We start from the raw sequence: 18,495 nt of genomic DNA on the forward strand, positions 1-18,495 counted from the left end.
TGTAGAACTGTACAGTGTCTGCTGTAGAACGTACAGTGTCCTGCTGTAGAACTGTACAGTGTCCTGCTGTAGAACTGTACAGTGTCCTGCTGTAGGACCGTGCAGTGTCCTGCTGTAGAACCGTACAGTGTCCTTCTGTAGAACCGTACAGTGTCCTGCTGTAGAACCGTGCAGTGTCCTGCTGTAGAACCGTACAGTGTCCTGCTGTAGAACTGTACAGTGTCCTGCTGTAGAACTGTACAGTGTCCTGCTGTAGAACTGTACAGTGTCCTGCTGTAGAACTGTACAGTGTCTGCTGTAGAACCGTACAGTGTCCTGCTGTAGAACTGTACAGTGTCCTGCTGTAGAACCGTGCAGTGTCTGCTGTAGAACCGTACAGTGTCTGCTGTAGAACGTACAGTGTCTGCTGTAGAACTGTACAGTGTCCTGCTGTAGAACTGTACAGTGTCCTGCTGTAGAACTGTACAGTGTCTGCTGTAGAACCCTACAGTGTCCTGCTGTAGAACCGTACAGTGTCCTGCTGTAGAACCGTACAGTGTCCTGCTGTAGAACCGTACAGTGTCCTGCTGTAGAACCGTACAGTGTCCTGCTGTAGAACCGTACAGTGTCCTGCTGTAGAACCGTACAGTGTCCTGCTGTAGAACCGTACAGTGTCCTGCTGTAGAACCGTACAGTGTCCTGCTGTAGAACCGTACAGTGTCCTGCTGTAGAACCGTACTGTGTCCTGCTGTAGAACCGTACTGTGTCCTGCTGTAGAACCGTACAGTGTCCTGCTGTAGAACCGTACAGTGTCCTGCTGTAGAACCGTACAGTGTCCTGCTGTAGAACCGTACTGTGTCCTGCTGTAGAACCGTACAGTGTCCTGCTGTAGAACCGTACAGTGTCCTGCTGTAGAACCGTACAGTGTCCTGCTGTAGAACCGTACAGTGTCCTGCTGTAGAACCGTACAGTGTCCTGCTGTAGAACCGTACAGTGTCCTGCTGTAGAACCGTACAGTGTCCTGCTGTAGAACCGTACAGTGTCCTGCTGTAGAACCGTACAGTGTCCTGCTGTAGAACCGTACAGTGTCCTGCTGTAGAACCGTACAGTGTCCTGCTGTAGAACCGTACAGTGTCCTGCTGTAGAACCGTACAGTGTCCTGCTGTAGAACCGTACAGTGTCCTGCTGTAGAACCGTACAGTGTCCTGCTGTAGAACCGTGCAGTGTCTGCTGTAGAACTGTACAGTGTCCTGCTGTAGAACTGTACAGTGTCCTGCTGTAGAACTGTACAGTGTCTGCTGTAGAACTGTACAGTGTCTGCTGTAGAACTGTACATTGTCCTGCTGTAGAACCGTACAGTGTCCTGCTGTATAACTGTGTCCTGCTATAGAACTGTACAGTGTCCTGCTGTAGAACTGTATCCTGCTGTAGAACCGTACAGTGTCCCGCTGTATAACTGTGTCCTGCTGTAGAACCGTACAGTGTCCTGCTGTAGAACCGTACAGTGTCCTGCTGTATAATTGTGTCCTGCTGTAGAACTGTACAGTGTCCTGCTGTAGAACCGTACAGTGTCCTGCTGTATAACTGTGTCCTGCTGTAGAACTGTACAGTGTCCTGCTGTAGAACCGTGCAGTGTCCTGCTGTAGAACTGTACAGTGTCCTGCTGTAGAACCGTACAGTGTCATGCTGTAGAACCGTACAGTGTCCTGCTGTAGAACCGTACCGTGTCCTGCTGTAGAACCGTACCGTGTCCTGCTGTAGAACCGTACAGTGTCCTGCTGTAGAACCGTACAGTGTCCTGCTGTAGAACCGTACAGTGTCCTGCTGTAGAACCGTACAGTGTCCTGCTGTAGAACCGTACAGTGTCCTGCTGTAGAACCGTACAGTGTCTGCTGTAGAACCGTACAGTGTCCTGCTGTATAACTGTGTCCTGCTGTAGAACCGTACAGTGTCCTGCTGTAGAACAGTACAGTGTCCTGCTGTAGAACTGTACAGTGTCCTGCTGTAGAACCGTACAGTGTCCTGCTGTAGAACTGTACAGTGTCCTGCTGTAGAACCGTACAGTGTCCTGCTGTAGAACCGTACAGTGTCCTGCTGTAGAACCGTACAGTGTCCTGCTGTAGAACCGTACAGTGTCCTGCTGTAGAACCGTACAGTGTCCTGCTGTAGAACCGTACAGTGTCTGCTGTAGAACCGTACAGTGTCCTGCTGTAGAACCGTACAGTGTCCTGCTGTAGAACCGTACAGTGTCCTGCTGTAGAACCGTACAGTGTCCTGCTGTAGAACCGTACAGTGTCCTGCTGTAGAACCGTACAGTGTCCTGCTGTAGAACCGTACAGTGTCCTGCTGTAGAACCGTACAGTGTCCTGCTGTAGAACCGTACAGTGTCCTGCTGTAGAACCGTACAGTGTCCTGCTGTAGAACCGTACAGTGTCCTGCTGTAGAACCGTACAGTGTCCTGCTGTAGAACCGTACAGTGTCCTGCTGTAGAACCGTACAGTGTCCTGCTGTAGAACCGTACAGTGTCCTGCTGTAGAACCGTACAGTGTCCTGCTGTAGAACCGTACAGTGTCTGCTGTAGAACCGTACAGTGTCCTGCTGTAGAACTGTACAGTGTCTGCTGTAGAACTGTACAGTGTCCTGCTGTAGAACCGTACAGTGTCCTGCTGTATAACTGTGTCCTGCTATAGAACTGTACAGTGTCCTGCTGTAGAACTGTATCCTGCTGTAGAACCGTACAGTGTCCTGCTGTATAACTGTGTCCTGCTGTAGAACCGTACAGTGTCCTGCTGTAGAACCGTACAGTGTCCTGCTGTATAACTGTGTCCTGCTGTAGAACTGTACAGTGTCCTGCTGTAGAACCGTACAGTGTCCTGCTGTATAACTGTGTCCTGCTGTAGAACTGTACAGTGTCCTGCTGTAGAACCGTGCAGTGTCCTGCTGTAGAACTGTACAGTGTCCTGCTGTAGAACTGTACAGTGTCCTGCTGTAGAACCGTACAGTGTCATGCTGTAGAACCGTACAGTGTCCTGCTGTAGAACCGTACCGTGTCCTGCTGTAGAACCGTACCGTGTCCTGCTGTAGAACCGTACAGTGTCCTGCTGTAGAACCGTACAGTGTCCTGCTGTAGAACCGTACAGTGTCCTGCTGTAGAACCGTACAGTGTCCTGCTGTAGAACCGTACTGTGTCCTGCTGTAGAACCGTACAGTGTCCTGCTGTAGAACCGTACAGTGTCTGCTGTAGAACCGTACAGTGTCCTGCTGTATAACTGTGTCCTGCTGTAGAACCGTACAGTGTCCTGCTGTAGAACCGTACCGTGTCCTGCTGTAGAACCGTACTGTGTCCTGCTGTAGAACCGTACCGTGTCTGCTGTAGAACTGTACAGTGTCCTGCTGTAGAACTGTACAGTGTCCTGCTGTAGAACCGTACAGTGTCCTGCTGTAGAACCGTACAGTGTCCTGCTGTAGAACAGTACAGTGTCCTGCTGTAGAACTGTACAGTGTCCTGCTGTAGAACCGTACAGTGTCCTGCTGTAGAACCGTACAGTGTCCTGCTGTAGAACTGTACAGTGTCCTGCTTTAGAACCGTACAGTGTCCTGCTGTAGAACCGTACAGTGTCCTGCTGTAGAACCGTACAGTGTCCTGCTGTAGAACCGTACAGTGTCCTGCTGTAGAACCGTACAGTGTCCTGCTGTAGAACCGTACAGTGTCCTGCTGTAGAACCGTACAGTGTCTGCTGTAGAACCGTACAGTGTCCTGCTGTAGAACCGTACAGTGTCCTGCTGTAGAGCCGTACAGTGTCCTGCTGTAGAACCGTACAGTGTCCTGCTGTTGAACCGTACAGTGTCCTGCTGTAGAACCGTACAGTGTCCTGCTGTAGAACCGTACAGTGTCCTGCTGTAGAACCGTACAGTGTCCTGCTGTAGAACCGTACAGTGTCCTGCTGTAGAACCGTACAGTGTCCTGCTGTAGAACCGTACAGTATCCTGCTGTAGAACCGTACAGTGTCTGCTGTAGAACCGTACAGTGTCCTGCTGTAGAACCGTACAGTGTCCTGCTGTAGAACCGTACAGTGTCCTGCTGTAGAACCGTACAGTGTCCTGCTGTAGAACCGTACAGTGTCCTGCTGTAGAACTGTACAGCAATCATAAGAATAAAAGGGCTCCCATTGTTTTGATCAAGAAATGTTCAAACATGGAAGATCCCCACCAATAGTAACAATAGGGCCACTTGTGGTTAACAAGATCAAACAAAGTATCCTTTATAATGTCATACTGCTTCTAAGCCTCACATTGATTTAGAACAGGGGTGCTCAACTCCAGTCCTCAAGACACCCCCCAACCCTCCAACAGGTCACGTATTCATAATATCCCTGCTTCAGCACAGGGGGCTCAATCAGTGGCTCAATCTTCCATGCTGAAGCTGGGATAGCTTTAAGACTGACCTGTTGGAGGTTCTTGAGGGATGGAGTTGAGCACCCCTTATTTAGAACAACAGTTCTTCAAAAAAGGAAATTCAACTAGCTGTCAATGTTTTTAGTGCACCATGTAGTTGGAAATGATGGGGAAGTTATAGCATGCTCATACTGTATGTAATACACAATGTTGTTATTGCACCATGTAGTTGGAAATGATGGGGAAGTTATAGCATGCTCATACTGTATGTAATACACAATGTTGATAACCGCTGTCCTAAGGCATTTTTAATATTGAAAGTTTATAGTTCAAATATAGCAAAGTAAAAGAAAAAAAGCAGAATCTACAGAAATACAGTATCAGTAATTTGTTATGTTTGTTATGACAAATGCATTAGTAAACATAAAATAATGTATTCTTTCATTCAGTTTGGATTTAGCTGTAAAATGCATAAAGAATCTAACACATTGCAGTTGCTTACAATGCCTGCTGGGTGTTGGAAAGCACATGATCTGTATGCTTCATGCTAAATCCTGCAGACAAGGGCCTTTTTGTTTATTTTGCTTTTTCTTATTATCCGTACTGCAGCTATTAAAGATGGCCGTTTCAGAATATGCTGCATGCAGGGGAAACTCTGCAGAGATTCTCTGCACTGTCCACACTGCCCAACACCTGCAGTGTTTGTTCACAGAAAGCTGATTCATTTTAGAATAAAGAAGTCCCTGTTATGGCCGGAATAGTGACTAAAATAACGAAATATTATTAGGAGTCTTTTTGTTGTTGTGGCAGCAGAACAATTACGTTTACCTTAAGTAATATATCTTGGCCCGGTTTTCTTCCTGAGGGTATAAAAAGGTCATTGCAAAGCCCAAAGGGGTGATAGCCAGCATGGAAATGAGCATGGTTGCTTAGAGACGACCAACCTTAGCAGGCGTGTTTTTTTTTTTCTCCAGCGGCAGAATCACCCGGGCTGTGTGTGCAGGAGACAAGAACATAGTATGCCCCTCATGCATTAACGCAGGGGGTGCTCGACTCCAGTCCTAACGCTCCCCCCCCCCTCCCCAACAGGTCAATCCCTGCTTCAGCACAGGTGGCTCAATCAGAGGCTCATTCAAAGATTGAGCCTATGATTGAGCCACTTGTGATGAAGAAGGGACTGATTGAGCCACCTGTGTTGAAGCAGGGACTGATTGAGCCACCTGTGCTGAAGCAGGGACTAATTGAGCCACCTGTGCTGAAGCAAGGATATCCTGAAAACCTGACCTGTTGGAGGGGCTTGAGCACTGGAGTTGAGCACCCCTGCATTTTAACGTATTACTGTATGAAGATCATTCCATCAGCTACCACAGATAAGTCACAACATGACCTTAGAGGGTGACTATGATCTTCAAAGTTACAGAGATAAAAGCATACTGTGTTGTACTAATGAACAACACGAAGCCTAGATGTGTGTGTGTGTTTTCTTTTTATCTTGCATAGCACCAAAAGTGCAGCACGTCGGTGTGAAATGCAGCATTTCATACATAAGGTTAAATAGCGTCGGTACAAAAGTACGGCATTTTACACAAGGATTTTCATTATATAGGTACATAACCGGCATATTTTTTTATCAGATGTCAAGTATTTGGTCGTGAGAATTTCATGTCGTTTTCTTATAGCACTTGCGTATAAAATCTCAATTATACCACTCACAAGATCTATGATAGAAGATCTGCTACTTCTGGAAATTCCCTAACCCTGTCTATTTTTAGCCTAATCACAGATTAACTAACAATAATGCATTTTGTAATTACAAAAACAAATTGGTGCGTACAGTACGATCTTCCCACTTGAATATCACTGGCTTTGTATATTATCCAAGTTACAACATTTTAAAACAATACTTGAACATAAAATCCCCTGGCGAAGCGTGCGAGTGCGAAACGCGTGAGGTTGTGTGGCGCGCACTTTCATTAGTTGGTGATGCTGAACCAGGAAGTTCGAGTTGGTGTTGCATCGGATGTCGGAGGTCGCGCTTCGGATTTAATCAGCGAGTCTCGTCACTACCCCCATTACCTGGTCAGCTCACCTATGTTCGCACAAATGTTATTGTTTGTAATTAATTATATTTAGTTTTATTATAGTTATTATCTATTTCACTGTAGTTTATACTGATTTTTTATTACTTTGTGTATTTGTTATGGTCTTTAATATTATTTTATGTTCAAGTATTGTTTTTAAATTGGGTGGTCCACAAGTTTCCAGTGGGCTCTTAAATTCTAATGAAAACATCATATGATATATTTTTTAATATACTGACCCCCAATACGCTGTTTGCATTATTATCTACAGCACCTCTCTTTGGCTCCACACAGGACCAAATTAAATGAACAGTGATATGTAAAATATTTTAAGATCCGTTTAGAGAAGGTGTGTGTGCCTTTTATTTCTATATACAGTATTTGTGCTTATTTTCTCCCTTTCCCCATTTGCTCATTATTGTGGGGTGAAGCAAGATTGACTCTCACATCTGAAATAATTTAACAAAAATACATATAAAGTACACTATTTGTCAATTTCAAAAAAGGGTTTAATCACCCTAGTGTTAACCCTATATCAACATCATTAGTTGAGTTTGATCACGGGGGAGTGTATATTTGAGGGTTTAGATAGGGCATATTGCCATAGTGTGTGTACATATCTTCAGCTAATATTTGTTTCAGCTAAATATGTACACATCATATATGGCAAATTATTTGATTCATTTTTCTGTTTTTTTTTTCTTCTTATAAGTACGGGCCATTTCATTTTTAGGTCCATTTCAGCAGGTACATACAGTACACTGCCAATTCTATTCTATACTGTGTCCTTCTTAGCACAGGCCATTGTATTGTCATTGAGAGATTTCTTCCCCCAGGAGACAGGTGGCGATGACCATTGCTGCAGCAATAAACATTGTGTGTGTGTGTGTGTGTGTGTGTATATATATTTAATTTTTTGCTTGCACTTATTAATATTTTTTTTTAATTATTGCTTGGGGCACTTCTGATTTTTTAACTGCTCTGTAGCTCACACACAGCAAATATAGAGTTTCTTCGGTTTAACCCCTTCGGTACCGCACACATGTCACGGATCCCATGCTGTTGACTATATCATTGCTCTTTTTTCTCTTTTCTCTATAGGAGGGGTGCTCGACTCCAGTCCTCAAGTCCCCCTCCCTCCCCAAACAGGTCAGGTTTTTCACCTGTGCTAAAGCTGGGATATCCTGAAAACCTGTCCTGTTTGGGGAGAGAGGGAAGCTTGGGGTCTGGAGTTGAGCCCCCCCCTGCTCCACCCCGTGGTGGAAATACAATGGACGCAGTGTAACATTGGTAGTGTAGGTACCTGCTGGACGGGTCTAACTGGATCTGGTTGCAGCCTTGAAACGTTGTGGCCAAAATATTGCACTAAATGAGAAGAAAAAAGATTTACAAATGAACTAAACCATTTGTCACATTGGATGTGCATTGGGTTTATTTTATTTACTGTAGTATATTTAAGGTTAGTTTCCCAGTAGCGCTCCAGTTGACACAATGAAATATATAAATACTGTATACAGTACTGTGGGACTGGATTTTGAGCTTGCTAAGGCTTCGCTTATAGTGCCATGCTCCAAAACAAATCCATTGTATCCGTCGCATGCGCTTATGGTAAGCGCGATGTCGCAACCAAAAATTTGGAAGCCAGGGAAATTTGATTTTTTCCACATGTGACTCTCTAAACCAATCACAGAGCGCTGCCCGCCCCCTTCATGACATCACTGGCCTTGTCACCAGCGACGTCACTTAAAACTGATGTTCAGTTCAGTGGCGACGGTTGATGTCATCGGTCGCGTCGCCGTCACTATAAACGCGGCCTAAGATGGAGTAAGTCTAATCGCAAAATATATGTAGCCACAAATGTAACATTACATCAATTCTTTTATACTTTCTCAGTGTTTCTTAAAATGACCTTTTAAAACCCTGCAGCCTAATGACATTCCTTTGCAAATCCTACAAATAATTCTCAATACCCAATGGCTAAACACCTTGTTTTCTACAAATGGGCATGAAAAGTAATTGCAAAGCTGTAATAGTCAATGTTGATAATGTTTCTAATGTCTGCATTCCTTATAAATTATTTAGAAGGCTGCACATACAAACCTTCTTCAGATATACTTATACACTGACTTATGTGGGAGTTAAATAATTTCTCCCAAGAGGAGAGGAATAATGATGCTGCGTATGGCATAAATAAAGCACATGTTCACATACTGTGTGATTGCTGTATACTTATTTAATGTAATGATGTCAATAAATATGACACATTACAAGTTCCGATTTGAGGCCAACTTGCCTGCTCTTCCGATTTTCCACCGGGCCCTGGTCTGCGGAATGATGCCATCACCTTACTACAAGCCGGGTCAATGCAGCTTTTCGGAATGAAGTTCAGCTCAACCCCGTTATAACGCGATCCGCTACAACGCGAATCCGCTTATAACGCGATGCCAGCGTGGCTCCCAATTTTCGTATTTATGAAAACTTTACAACACGATTATTGGTATCTTAAATACTTGTACAATGCATACAATTGTACATTATTTCTAACGCGATCCGCTTATAGCGCGATGTGATTCTTTTGACCCCAAGCACAGCGTTATAAAGGGGTTGAGCTGTATGAATGTTATTGTATCTGTTTAACCTAAGAAGCCGTCCTATCACACAGAATAATACGAAGATTCTCAGGTGCCCCAAATGTTAATGAGACGTTGAGATTTATACAGAATCGGATCACACCGATTCTATAATAGTTAGAATTATGTATGGGCGTTTCAAACAAAACTGCAAGAAATATTTATTATTATTTTTCCATTTTATTAGTGAGGTGCATGATGTGATAGAATACAATTAGTCAGATAATTTATAGTTCTTGGGAAATGCTAAAGTACAAGAAGGACCTGAAAACGAAAAAAAAGCTTCATCAAAAAGCTGATGATTTTATTGGTAGATTTAAGTAATTTTACTTTTCTACCGCAAAGAACCCTGATTTACTTGATTCCGTAGCAGAGGTACCCCAAATGTATCAATAGTTAGGATCAATAAAGTTCCAATAACTACCAATAAAACTACAGCATAGTTAGAAACTGAAATGAAATACCAGGTTTTGCCATTGTAGTATTACCATAATGACGCTGCTTGTGAATATAGTTCTGGAAATGCAAGGTGTTTAGTTTCCGATCCTCTAAGAGCGTTTAATAGTTATCTTCCCATGGGGGGGTCCTTTAGGCAAAACGTGGGAACTTGGCACTTTGAAGGTGGTGCATGGAAATGTAGAGACGTCAGTCCTGTTACTGCTAGGCCGGCCTGCAATGCATTGGGCAACGGAAAGGGTTACGGAGTCAAGGAGAATATTCTAACATGCAGGGCTGTAATAGGAAATGTAAGGGGAAGCCAGTGGACAGAGTAAAAACGGGGGAGGCAGAGACTGGTTTAAGAGAGGAGACAGGTATGGCCAACTCCAGGGCTCAAGGGCCACCAACAGGTCAGGTTTTAAAGATATATCTGCTTCAGCACAGTTAGCTAAATCAGCGGCTCAGTCAAAGACTGGGATATCCTTAGAACCTGACCTGCTGGTGGCCCTTTAGGGCTGGAGCTGGCCAGTCCTGGAGTAAGAGGATGTACTGTAACATGACTATATTTTGCCCATTAAATATAGAACAATATACTGATCTGTTTCAACTCTCTAAGTTCCTCCTAGATTTGTAGTGCAACCCACTGATCAAGATGGAATATACGGAAAAGCTGTAATATTGAACTGCTCTGCGGAGGGTTATCCTGTGCCCACTATCATATGGAAGTACTCAAAAGGTAATTGTTTTTGTCTGCAGTATCTCATCCTTTGTATGAAGGTGATGTGCCAGTTTTCTACATTAAATTTACCATCAACAACCTTTTTTTCAATGTCAAACATGACCCGTTTCATAGAAAGCGATGTGAGGTAAATGAAAAAACGCCATTGTGTTATTTCAAATAATACTGTATCTTGGTTTGAACAATAATGACTTTTTGGTATTTCCTGGTTAGCAACTGTAAATATATCTGTGTGCTTTGGAAATGCAGAGATGTGTAAGGAAACTTGTGCACATTCGCAAAGCGGATGAATTAAGGGCGTTCATGATATGGCATTTACCCATAAAGCCGCAGGAGCGCACGTGTTCCTGAAGCAACGTTCGTGGCGTTTGCCAGTTTTTTGCGCTGCTGCTAATTTAATGAAAACAGATCTCGGAACCTTCTGGGAATCGTATGAAAGGATTTCTAAACCAATTCATTTGTGAACTATAATATTCATTCTTTTGGATTGCACATTTGGCGTACACAGCGTGATTCAAACAATCCCAGTGCAGAAATAAACCTTCAGATCCCCCTTGTAGTTCCAACGCCCAATACTTAGGCTTCATAGGATAGTCCATTTAATATTACTGCACTTCAATTAATTATCATTATTAACATGGGTTCCTCTAGTTTCATAACAGAAACTTTTAAGGTAATCTGACTGTCCCTTTATAAGGAGTTGCATTAAATTATCTCGTCTCAGTAACCCCTATACAGATGCAGCAAACCTTGAGGTTTGCCGTCTGGTCTGCAAGCAACGATCCCCCGCAGCACGATTGTGACAGACGCTGTACCTAGCACCGCCCCCGCGATGCTGGGGACAAAAAGGTCTTGCCACGTCTGTACACGGGCACTCATTGAGCTGCATGTCCACATTTCACCTTTTTATACTTGGTGCCATAATATCACAAATATTCCAGTTTATAAGAGCATAATAACTGAACACCGCCTGCGACGGAAAAGGCATATTCAATGAGCTGTTCCTCCTCCTTGCTTTGTTTTTTTTAGCCCCCATTTTTTAAATTGACACCGGGTGGTAACCAGTGGTCCCCCTGAATCAAACGCCACCATCTTCAACTCCGAAAACTCCCCTGTTCCGGAGCTACTTACAGGGTTCAAATCTCACCTAGTGGAACCAAAATGGCGGCCTTTTAAATAAATTTTAATAACCAGGAAGTAATACCCGTAACTTCACCAGTAATAATCTCAGGAGCCAGGGTGTTCCCGAAGCTGAAATAAATGCGGTTCAGCTCCGGAGACTCGCTGCTTCCCACGCTTAAAAAAAAAACGGGAAAAAAACTCACTTGTTTTGCTGCTTTAAAGTAAGGGCTTAGGCCTCGGGCATGGTCAGCGCTTAGGCGCTGACCCGTGCTGAGGCGCGCTCACACTCGGCACTGAGCCCCTGCTGCCGCAATGAGAGCGGCTTTAGCAGGGGCTCGCGCACGCTTCCGTAAGCATGCGGAATCTTAACAAAAATTTCATTTCAAGCGCTCACGGGAGCGCAGGGCCGGTCACGGGAGCGGTTCGCCCAATGAGGGCGAACCAGCTCCGTGACGTCACTGGCCCGCTCCCCGACACGCCCCCGGATGGCTCGCTGACCAAGTCCAGGGAAAGCACCCGCTTTCCCTCAGCCTCAGCGCGCCTCCGCACGGGCTGAGTCACCATGGACTCAGCCTTAGTTTGTGGCACCTGCATACTTGACACCAAGCTGTGAGCACAATGTTTGCTGCAGTTAGAGTTCTAATTTATCTGTTCCCTCGGGGGATCGAGTAAAAAGTTTCATCGCTGTATGCACGCGCTCATTAACAATCTTGCTGCTCAAACTGAGAAACTTAACACGCACTGCGTTTGTATAAACTGTGATCTTCCAACCTAGTTATCCGGGTTGGATATGAACCATATGTAAAAGTTGGCTTGTCTGAGTACATGTTTGGTAATGCGCGATTGCAGATACATTTGCCTTAAAGAACATAGGAAAGTTTAAAATGATGGCTTATTCATTGCAGTAGCTGCACAATTAAGCTATTTACAACCAAGCTGGCTAAAATCGAGAAGTGCTTCCATTTCTACAGCGTTGCTTTTATGGCTAGATACATTAATGTTTGCCGTTGTTTAAATAAAGTGATAGGAGATACAGTATACAGTAGGCATAGCAATGTTACAAATGTTTAACCCTTGTGAGAGCACCAGGGATTAGGCAGGTCAGATTTATCATTCCGGTTGAAGCATTCTAAATCCGTATGTTGCCAGGAACCACCTGGGCTACTAATTTCCCTGCCTAACACGTAAGCCTGATACCAGTGCAGGCAGTGTTAGGGTTAAATTGATGCCCTTGCTGCAGTAAACATCTCCCTTGAGTGACAGGGGTTTGGGCCCAAGGCCTAGGTACTGCCACAATTGGGGCTCAGACCTGGGACCCTCCCCTGGTAACAAAAAGGAGCTGCAGCCAAATTTAGTGTTTCTCTCACTCATCAGCGAGAGAGGTGTGTTCTCTCCTCTCCCATCTGGGGGAGAGGAGTGTACTTTATCCTGGACCAGGGACCTGGTTCCAGGCCTTCCCTCCCGCAGGGGCGTGGAAGCAGCTACCCCATGCTCCACCAGGGAGTGTGGGAGCTTGGGATAGACCTTTGGGGCCTCAAGCCCTGGGGGGTGAGTCCAGGGACCAAAGAGAGAAGAGTGTGCTGTGATGTATGCTGTGTACTGCTGTGTGAAGAATAAAGAACCAATTACCTGTTTTATACTCCTACCTGAGGCTGCAGTCTGTCGGGGAGGGCGAAAGTGTTTTCTACAGGGGACTGCACCTATCTGCAATAGACCCTGTTGGAATGGAGGCGCTGTACCAAAGGAGAAGAGAGCTGCGGATCACCAAAAGCCTCGCCTGTTGATTCCCCAACTAATATCGGCGGAAGCTCAGGGCCTTCTGTAAACCTGCAGGTGAGCACCACAACACTGTGTAACAGTGAGATCTCCTGTCGGGTGGGGGTAACACCGGTTACATTTGGAGGTGCTGCTGAGATGTAAGATCAGAAAGCAGGCAGGCTTTTGCAGCGAGAGAAATAGAGTTTTCTCCAATTATGCCAAAACTGAGAGGTGTCTGAAAAACACAGTATCAGGGTGATTGCAAGAGGAATTATGGGTGGTGTACCTGGGGGCTCTTGGGATCCGAGGAACCAGAAACCATCAAATGAATATCCAACTTTAAGCCGGGCTGTGAGGTGCGTGTTAAACACCGTATCAGGGCCATTGTAAGAAGGATTATGTGTAGGGTATCTGGGATTGCTGGGGTTTAAGGGGACCAGAATCGGCTGATGGGGACTACAACATATCTATCCACCTGTAGTGCTCACAGTATGTGCGGGTAGCGTTCCAGGGGGGCTCTCGAAATTTGGGAAGCCAGAATCTCCGCCAATACAATGCATTACTCTAGCGTTTTCGTTTTCCGTCAAAACGGGAGAACCGCGTGGTAAGCTTTGCGAGGCAAGAGTTGTGCAGGGCTCGGTGCGAAAGCTGAAGCTGCTCCCTGTAATGTGCTGAGCTTGGCGCGAAAGCTGGAGCCGCGCCCACCTTTTAGTGCCTGGACTCCTGGTTCCACGAGTGGGAGAAGGCACTGAGCAAATTGATCACTTTGTGTCACTAGTAGGGGCGTAGCCGGACACAAGCTACCGCACCCTCAGTGCACGTGGTGACTCAAAGGAGACAGAGCTACTTGAGACTGATCCTGTTACCATCACTAATATGGCTGAGAAAGCTGCTCCCTTGTACACACTACAAGGAGGTATCCTGTTGGTATAGCTCAACGGGGAGGACTTTCTACAGTGTGTATGTGCACAATGGGATTACCCAGGCGGGGAACTATCAGTGAAGTCCCGCTGCAAGAGGTGCGGATTCCCTTGTCCCTGGAGGAAAGACGCGGCCCCAATCCTAATCCCATATGTGGCTATGTGTGCGAGATACCTGAGGAAATGCTCGGGAGAATTGACCTTTTTCACCCTCCTTAGTGGAGCAAGCGTGGGCACACTACCTGCGAGCTACTACCGGTGCCATACTGATGCCCCCAAGGTCGTCTTCGACTACCGTGGCATCTGAAAAGCCCTTACCTGATTCTCGGGTAATGAGCATGGCGTCCTGTCGGAAGCTACTCACCAAAATGTCCGACGCGGTGCTGGAGGAGATAGAGGCTGGAGGCTCCATCGCTGTACTCCTGCAGGAGTGTCGCCATATTGTACCTGCAGTGGTGAGAACTGTCGCGCAGTGCGAGAAGGAGCTCCGACAACCATCTGTGACATCATCGGAGGCGGCCCCACCAGAGCAGAAAACGTCCGGGAACTCGGACGAACTTTGCGAGGCATCGGAGGTGCCTGCTCCCAGCCGGGAGTCCCATGAGACGACAACAGCCCGCAGACCGTTGAGATCCACAGGTTCCGGCGATGACAACGGCCTACCTGACTGTCGAGGGTGCTTCGGCCCAGCTGGTTCCTGCTGAGGCGTCCATCTTGGAGGTACCAGACGGTACTTCTTCTTTTCCAGACGACGCTGCCACCTTTCCGGTGAAACCGGAAGTCGTCATCCCGACCTCGGCAGCCGGAGCGGAAGTCGTGACCTCCAGTCAGTAAGGCCGAGGCTGCCCATTTTCTTAAGCAGTGCCGTGCCCGAGGCAAAGCCATGGACAGACATGCTGCCAAGGACCCTACCCCTAACAAGGTATTGACGGTGATGGGCCGAGGCAGGCAGCAGGCCTCTAAGGCATTGGGACATGATTCTGAGGGTAAAGCCTTACTGAATGTTATCCAGGACACTGACATTATGCAAACACCTACCCAGGACAATATTGTGTGAGAGGGGTTTGATGATGATGATGATGTGCCTATGGGTGGGTTGTCCGATTATACAATGTCTTCACTGGAAGGTTCCTGTAAATCTAGTAGTTGTAGACCATCTATTGCGGGTTCAATGCAGGAAGAATGTATTGAGATGCCTAGCCCTAGTACCAAGAAAGTATTACCCTGGTGGGAACCCTTGTTTCAAGGATATGTGCCGCACATGAATAGGACTAGGTTCCTGTTAATTGAAGGTAACACGGTGGATCACTGGTGGGATGAGGGAGAGTTTACCCCAGAAGAAACAGCAGAGATCATTAGGGATCATACACTGGCGACACACTTTATTCGAGCTCGGCTAGTCCCACGAATTCGGGTATACCCGGGTGTATTGAGGTTTCTGCCCGAGTGCATTGAGGTATTTTCCAGGCAGGGATTGAAGCATTTTATTCCCGCTGACTGCAATACTGCACAGTATATATATATATATATACTGCATTACAATTCATGAATTTATGCCATCTGGTAGACACGCGAAGCATTGCAGCCTATTAAATCCTAATCATTATCATTTAACAGATCAGCCGCCCGTCAGCCAGGCATGAACCCAGGCTGGGAAGGCAAACGCAACGGGGCTTGTCAGAGGTGAGGAGCGGCACATTCCAGGTATCTGCCAGGTACATACTGGGTATTTGCTCGAATAAAGTGTGTCGGTGCAGTATTAAGGACATAGGGCTAGGGATGGTAACACCTTCAGGGCTGGAGGTCGTCAAAAAAGAGATCCCAGTGTCCAAGCCACTATTTTGGGTGCTGCTAGTGCAAGCTGGTGGGCAGAACGTAATCAAAAATAGCAGGGTGGATCGTATAGTGGTCCAACATTATAGGAAGTCACAAGGTTACGATTACCCTTATGTTCCTGAACCCCTTATGAGAGAGGCAGAGGCCCATAGGGAGGAATGGCTGAGAGAGGCTGTGTTAGACTATCTAGCTTCCCGCTGTGTAGTGGCGTATTATTATAACAATGAAAAGGTTTCCTACCTAATGAATGTCTGGAAAGTAGGCAGCAACGTTTATCTGGACAGGGTTGAGTATATCTCAGAGAATGGCCAGAAGCGGTGTTATTCGGTCACCGTACCGGATAGTGAGGGCAGAAAGGTTTGCAAGCCTGATCCCAAGCACTACTACTGAGGGGTGTAGATCTTCATCATAGGAAGAATCTATCTGTACCCATGTGTTCTATGTTAATGCACTGTTCCAAGTTATTTTTCTCTGTTCTCCTATTAGGATGGTATGTAATTGGATGTCTCAGCGATGTCGTGAGAGTTCCACCAGGGGGAGCATGTAGCCAGGTTATCCCCTGGGCTACTAATTTCCCTGCCTAACACGTAAGCCCTGGTACCAGCGCAGGCAGTGTTGGGGTTAAATCTATGTCCTTGCTGCAGTAAACATCTCCCTTGAGTGACAGGGGGTGTGGGCCCAAGGGCTAGGTACTGCCCACAATTGGGGCTCAGACCTGGGACCCTCCCCTTGTAACATAAAGGGGCTGCAGCCACATTTAGTGTCTCTCTGTGTCTCACTCAGTGAGAGAGGTGTGTTCTATCCTCTCCCCTCTGGGGGAGAGGAGTGCACTTTATCCTGGACCAGAGACCTGGTTCCAGGCCTTCCCTCCCTGCTCCACCAAGGAGTGTGGGATATTGGGATAGACCTTTGGGGCCTCAAGCCCTGGGGGTTGAGTCCAGGGACCAAAGAGAGAAGAGTGGGCTGTGATGTATGCTGTGTACTCCTGTGTGAAGAATAAAGAACCAATTACCTGTTTTATACTCCTACCTGAGGCTGCAGTCTGTCAGGGGGAGGGCGAGATGTTTTCTACAGGTGACTGCACCTATCTGCAATAGGCCCTGTTGGAATGGAGGCGCTGTACCAAAGGAGAAGAGAGCTGCGGATCACCAAAAGCCTGGCCTGTTGATTCCCAACTAACATCGGCGTAAGCTCAGGGCCTTCTGTAAACGTGCAGGTGAGCACCACAACACCGTGTAACCATGAGATCTCCTGTCGGGTGGCGAGGAACACCGGTTATACGTACGTACTTATAACAATGCTTGGTTAAGAGTGTTCTTTCAATGTCAGTAACAAAGTTGTGTTATTGAATTTACGAGCACAGATACAGCACCGGCTTCCACTTTATGGTTGGGTAGTCTGGGATATTCTGCATGATCAGCGGCTGCAGTAATGTTGGCTACAACTTTACGTCCATAATGCAGGTTCATTTGGTATCGGAGCCTCAATCACAAACCTTTAAAGCTTTTCCCTCATTTATTTAAAATGACCTGAACAGCGGGTTTCCTCTGGGCCAATCTACAGTCTCCCACCGCTGGGAAATCATGATTTCCGAGATCTTACGTTTTTGTGCTATCTTCTGGCACACAAAAAAAACGAACAAATATTGGAATAGTGTCAGCAATAAAAACCCATAACATCATGATTCCGCTGTGTCCCGGTTCAGAGACAGGAAAGATGAAGGTATAAAGCAGAGCGGTGCTGTCTGCAAAGCTCCACCAGAGGGAGACAATGAGCCAGTCATATTGGTAAAGTCACTAGGAGGGAACAGAATTGTAAGTCCACAAACCAATGTGACACTGCATACCAAAAAAATCTGGATTGGTGTGTGATTGAACACTTTTCTACTTTGTGTATAACATTATAATGTGCCCAGATCTACAGTAGTCTAATATTCTTTATCTAGAATTTAAACTAGACCATAAAAATCACATTTTAAAACTGTGATCTGAGTGTTATGGATCGACATTATTGTCAAAAGTTTGGAAATACCATGGGCCTTAATCTTTAATCCCGCGTAGTTTCTCATAAACAGAGTTCTTGAATCTTGGAAAATATTCCTGTTGACGCATTTTAAGTACGTGAATTGTGCATACATAAAATGTATGAATTAGGGTTGCCAGGTGTCAGGTATTTGGACACACTCCAGTAAAAAATGAGCGGTAATACCGGACATGTATTGTATGTGCCCGTTATTACCTCTCTGGATTTAGTGACCTGACCTGCTTGGATGCTGATTGGCTGCTGCCGGGTAATGCAGGAAATCAGGAGGTGGTGTCAGGAACCTGGGGGTGGGGCCAAGAAGAGGAGGAAACCGCATGGAGTGGATAGAGGGGAGGGTGTGTGTATTGAGAAGGGGTGGGTGAGAGGATGAGGGGAGGGGGTGATAGGATGAAGAGGTGTGCAACAATCTTAGAATTTGTGGGAGAGCAGCATTAAGATCAGTATTGCTCGCCAATACGCATTGTTTTCTAAATTTCACTCCAAGTATGCACCAATTTGCACCATTTCATATTCTATTTCGTAATGTTTTTGGGGAGGAGGCTCTTTTTCCAGAC

At 46.0% G+C, this 18,495-nt stretch overlaps 1 protein-coding gene across 4 annotated transcripts in view; it reads left to right on the top strand.

Moving 5' to 3' along the window:
* Positions 1-18,495, top strand: part of DSCAM (DS cell adhesion molecule) — a 587,331-nt gene that overhangs the window by 333,300 nt on the left and 235,536 nt on the right. For all 4 annotated transcript variants that reach the window (XM_075593710.1, XM_075593712.1, XM_075593711.1 and 1 more), the window contains exon 10: positions 10,140-10,259. In XM_075593710.1, coding sequence (XP_075449825.1) covers positions 10,140-10,259 — 120 coding nt within the window. The remainder of the gene's footprint in view (positions 1-10,139; positions 10,260-18,495) is intronic.

This window comes from Ascaphus truei, chromosome 3 (genome assembly GCF_040206685.1).
Source record: "Ascaphus truei isolate aAscTru1 chromosome 3, aAscTru1.hap1, whole genome shotgun sequence".
In the NCBI taxonomy this organism is placed as follows: Eukaryota; Metazoa; Chordata; class Amphibia; order Anura; family Ascaphidae; genus Ascaphus; species Ascaphus truei.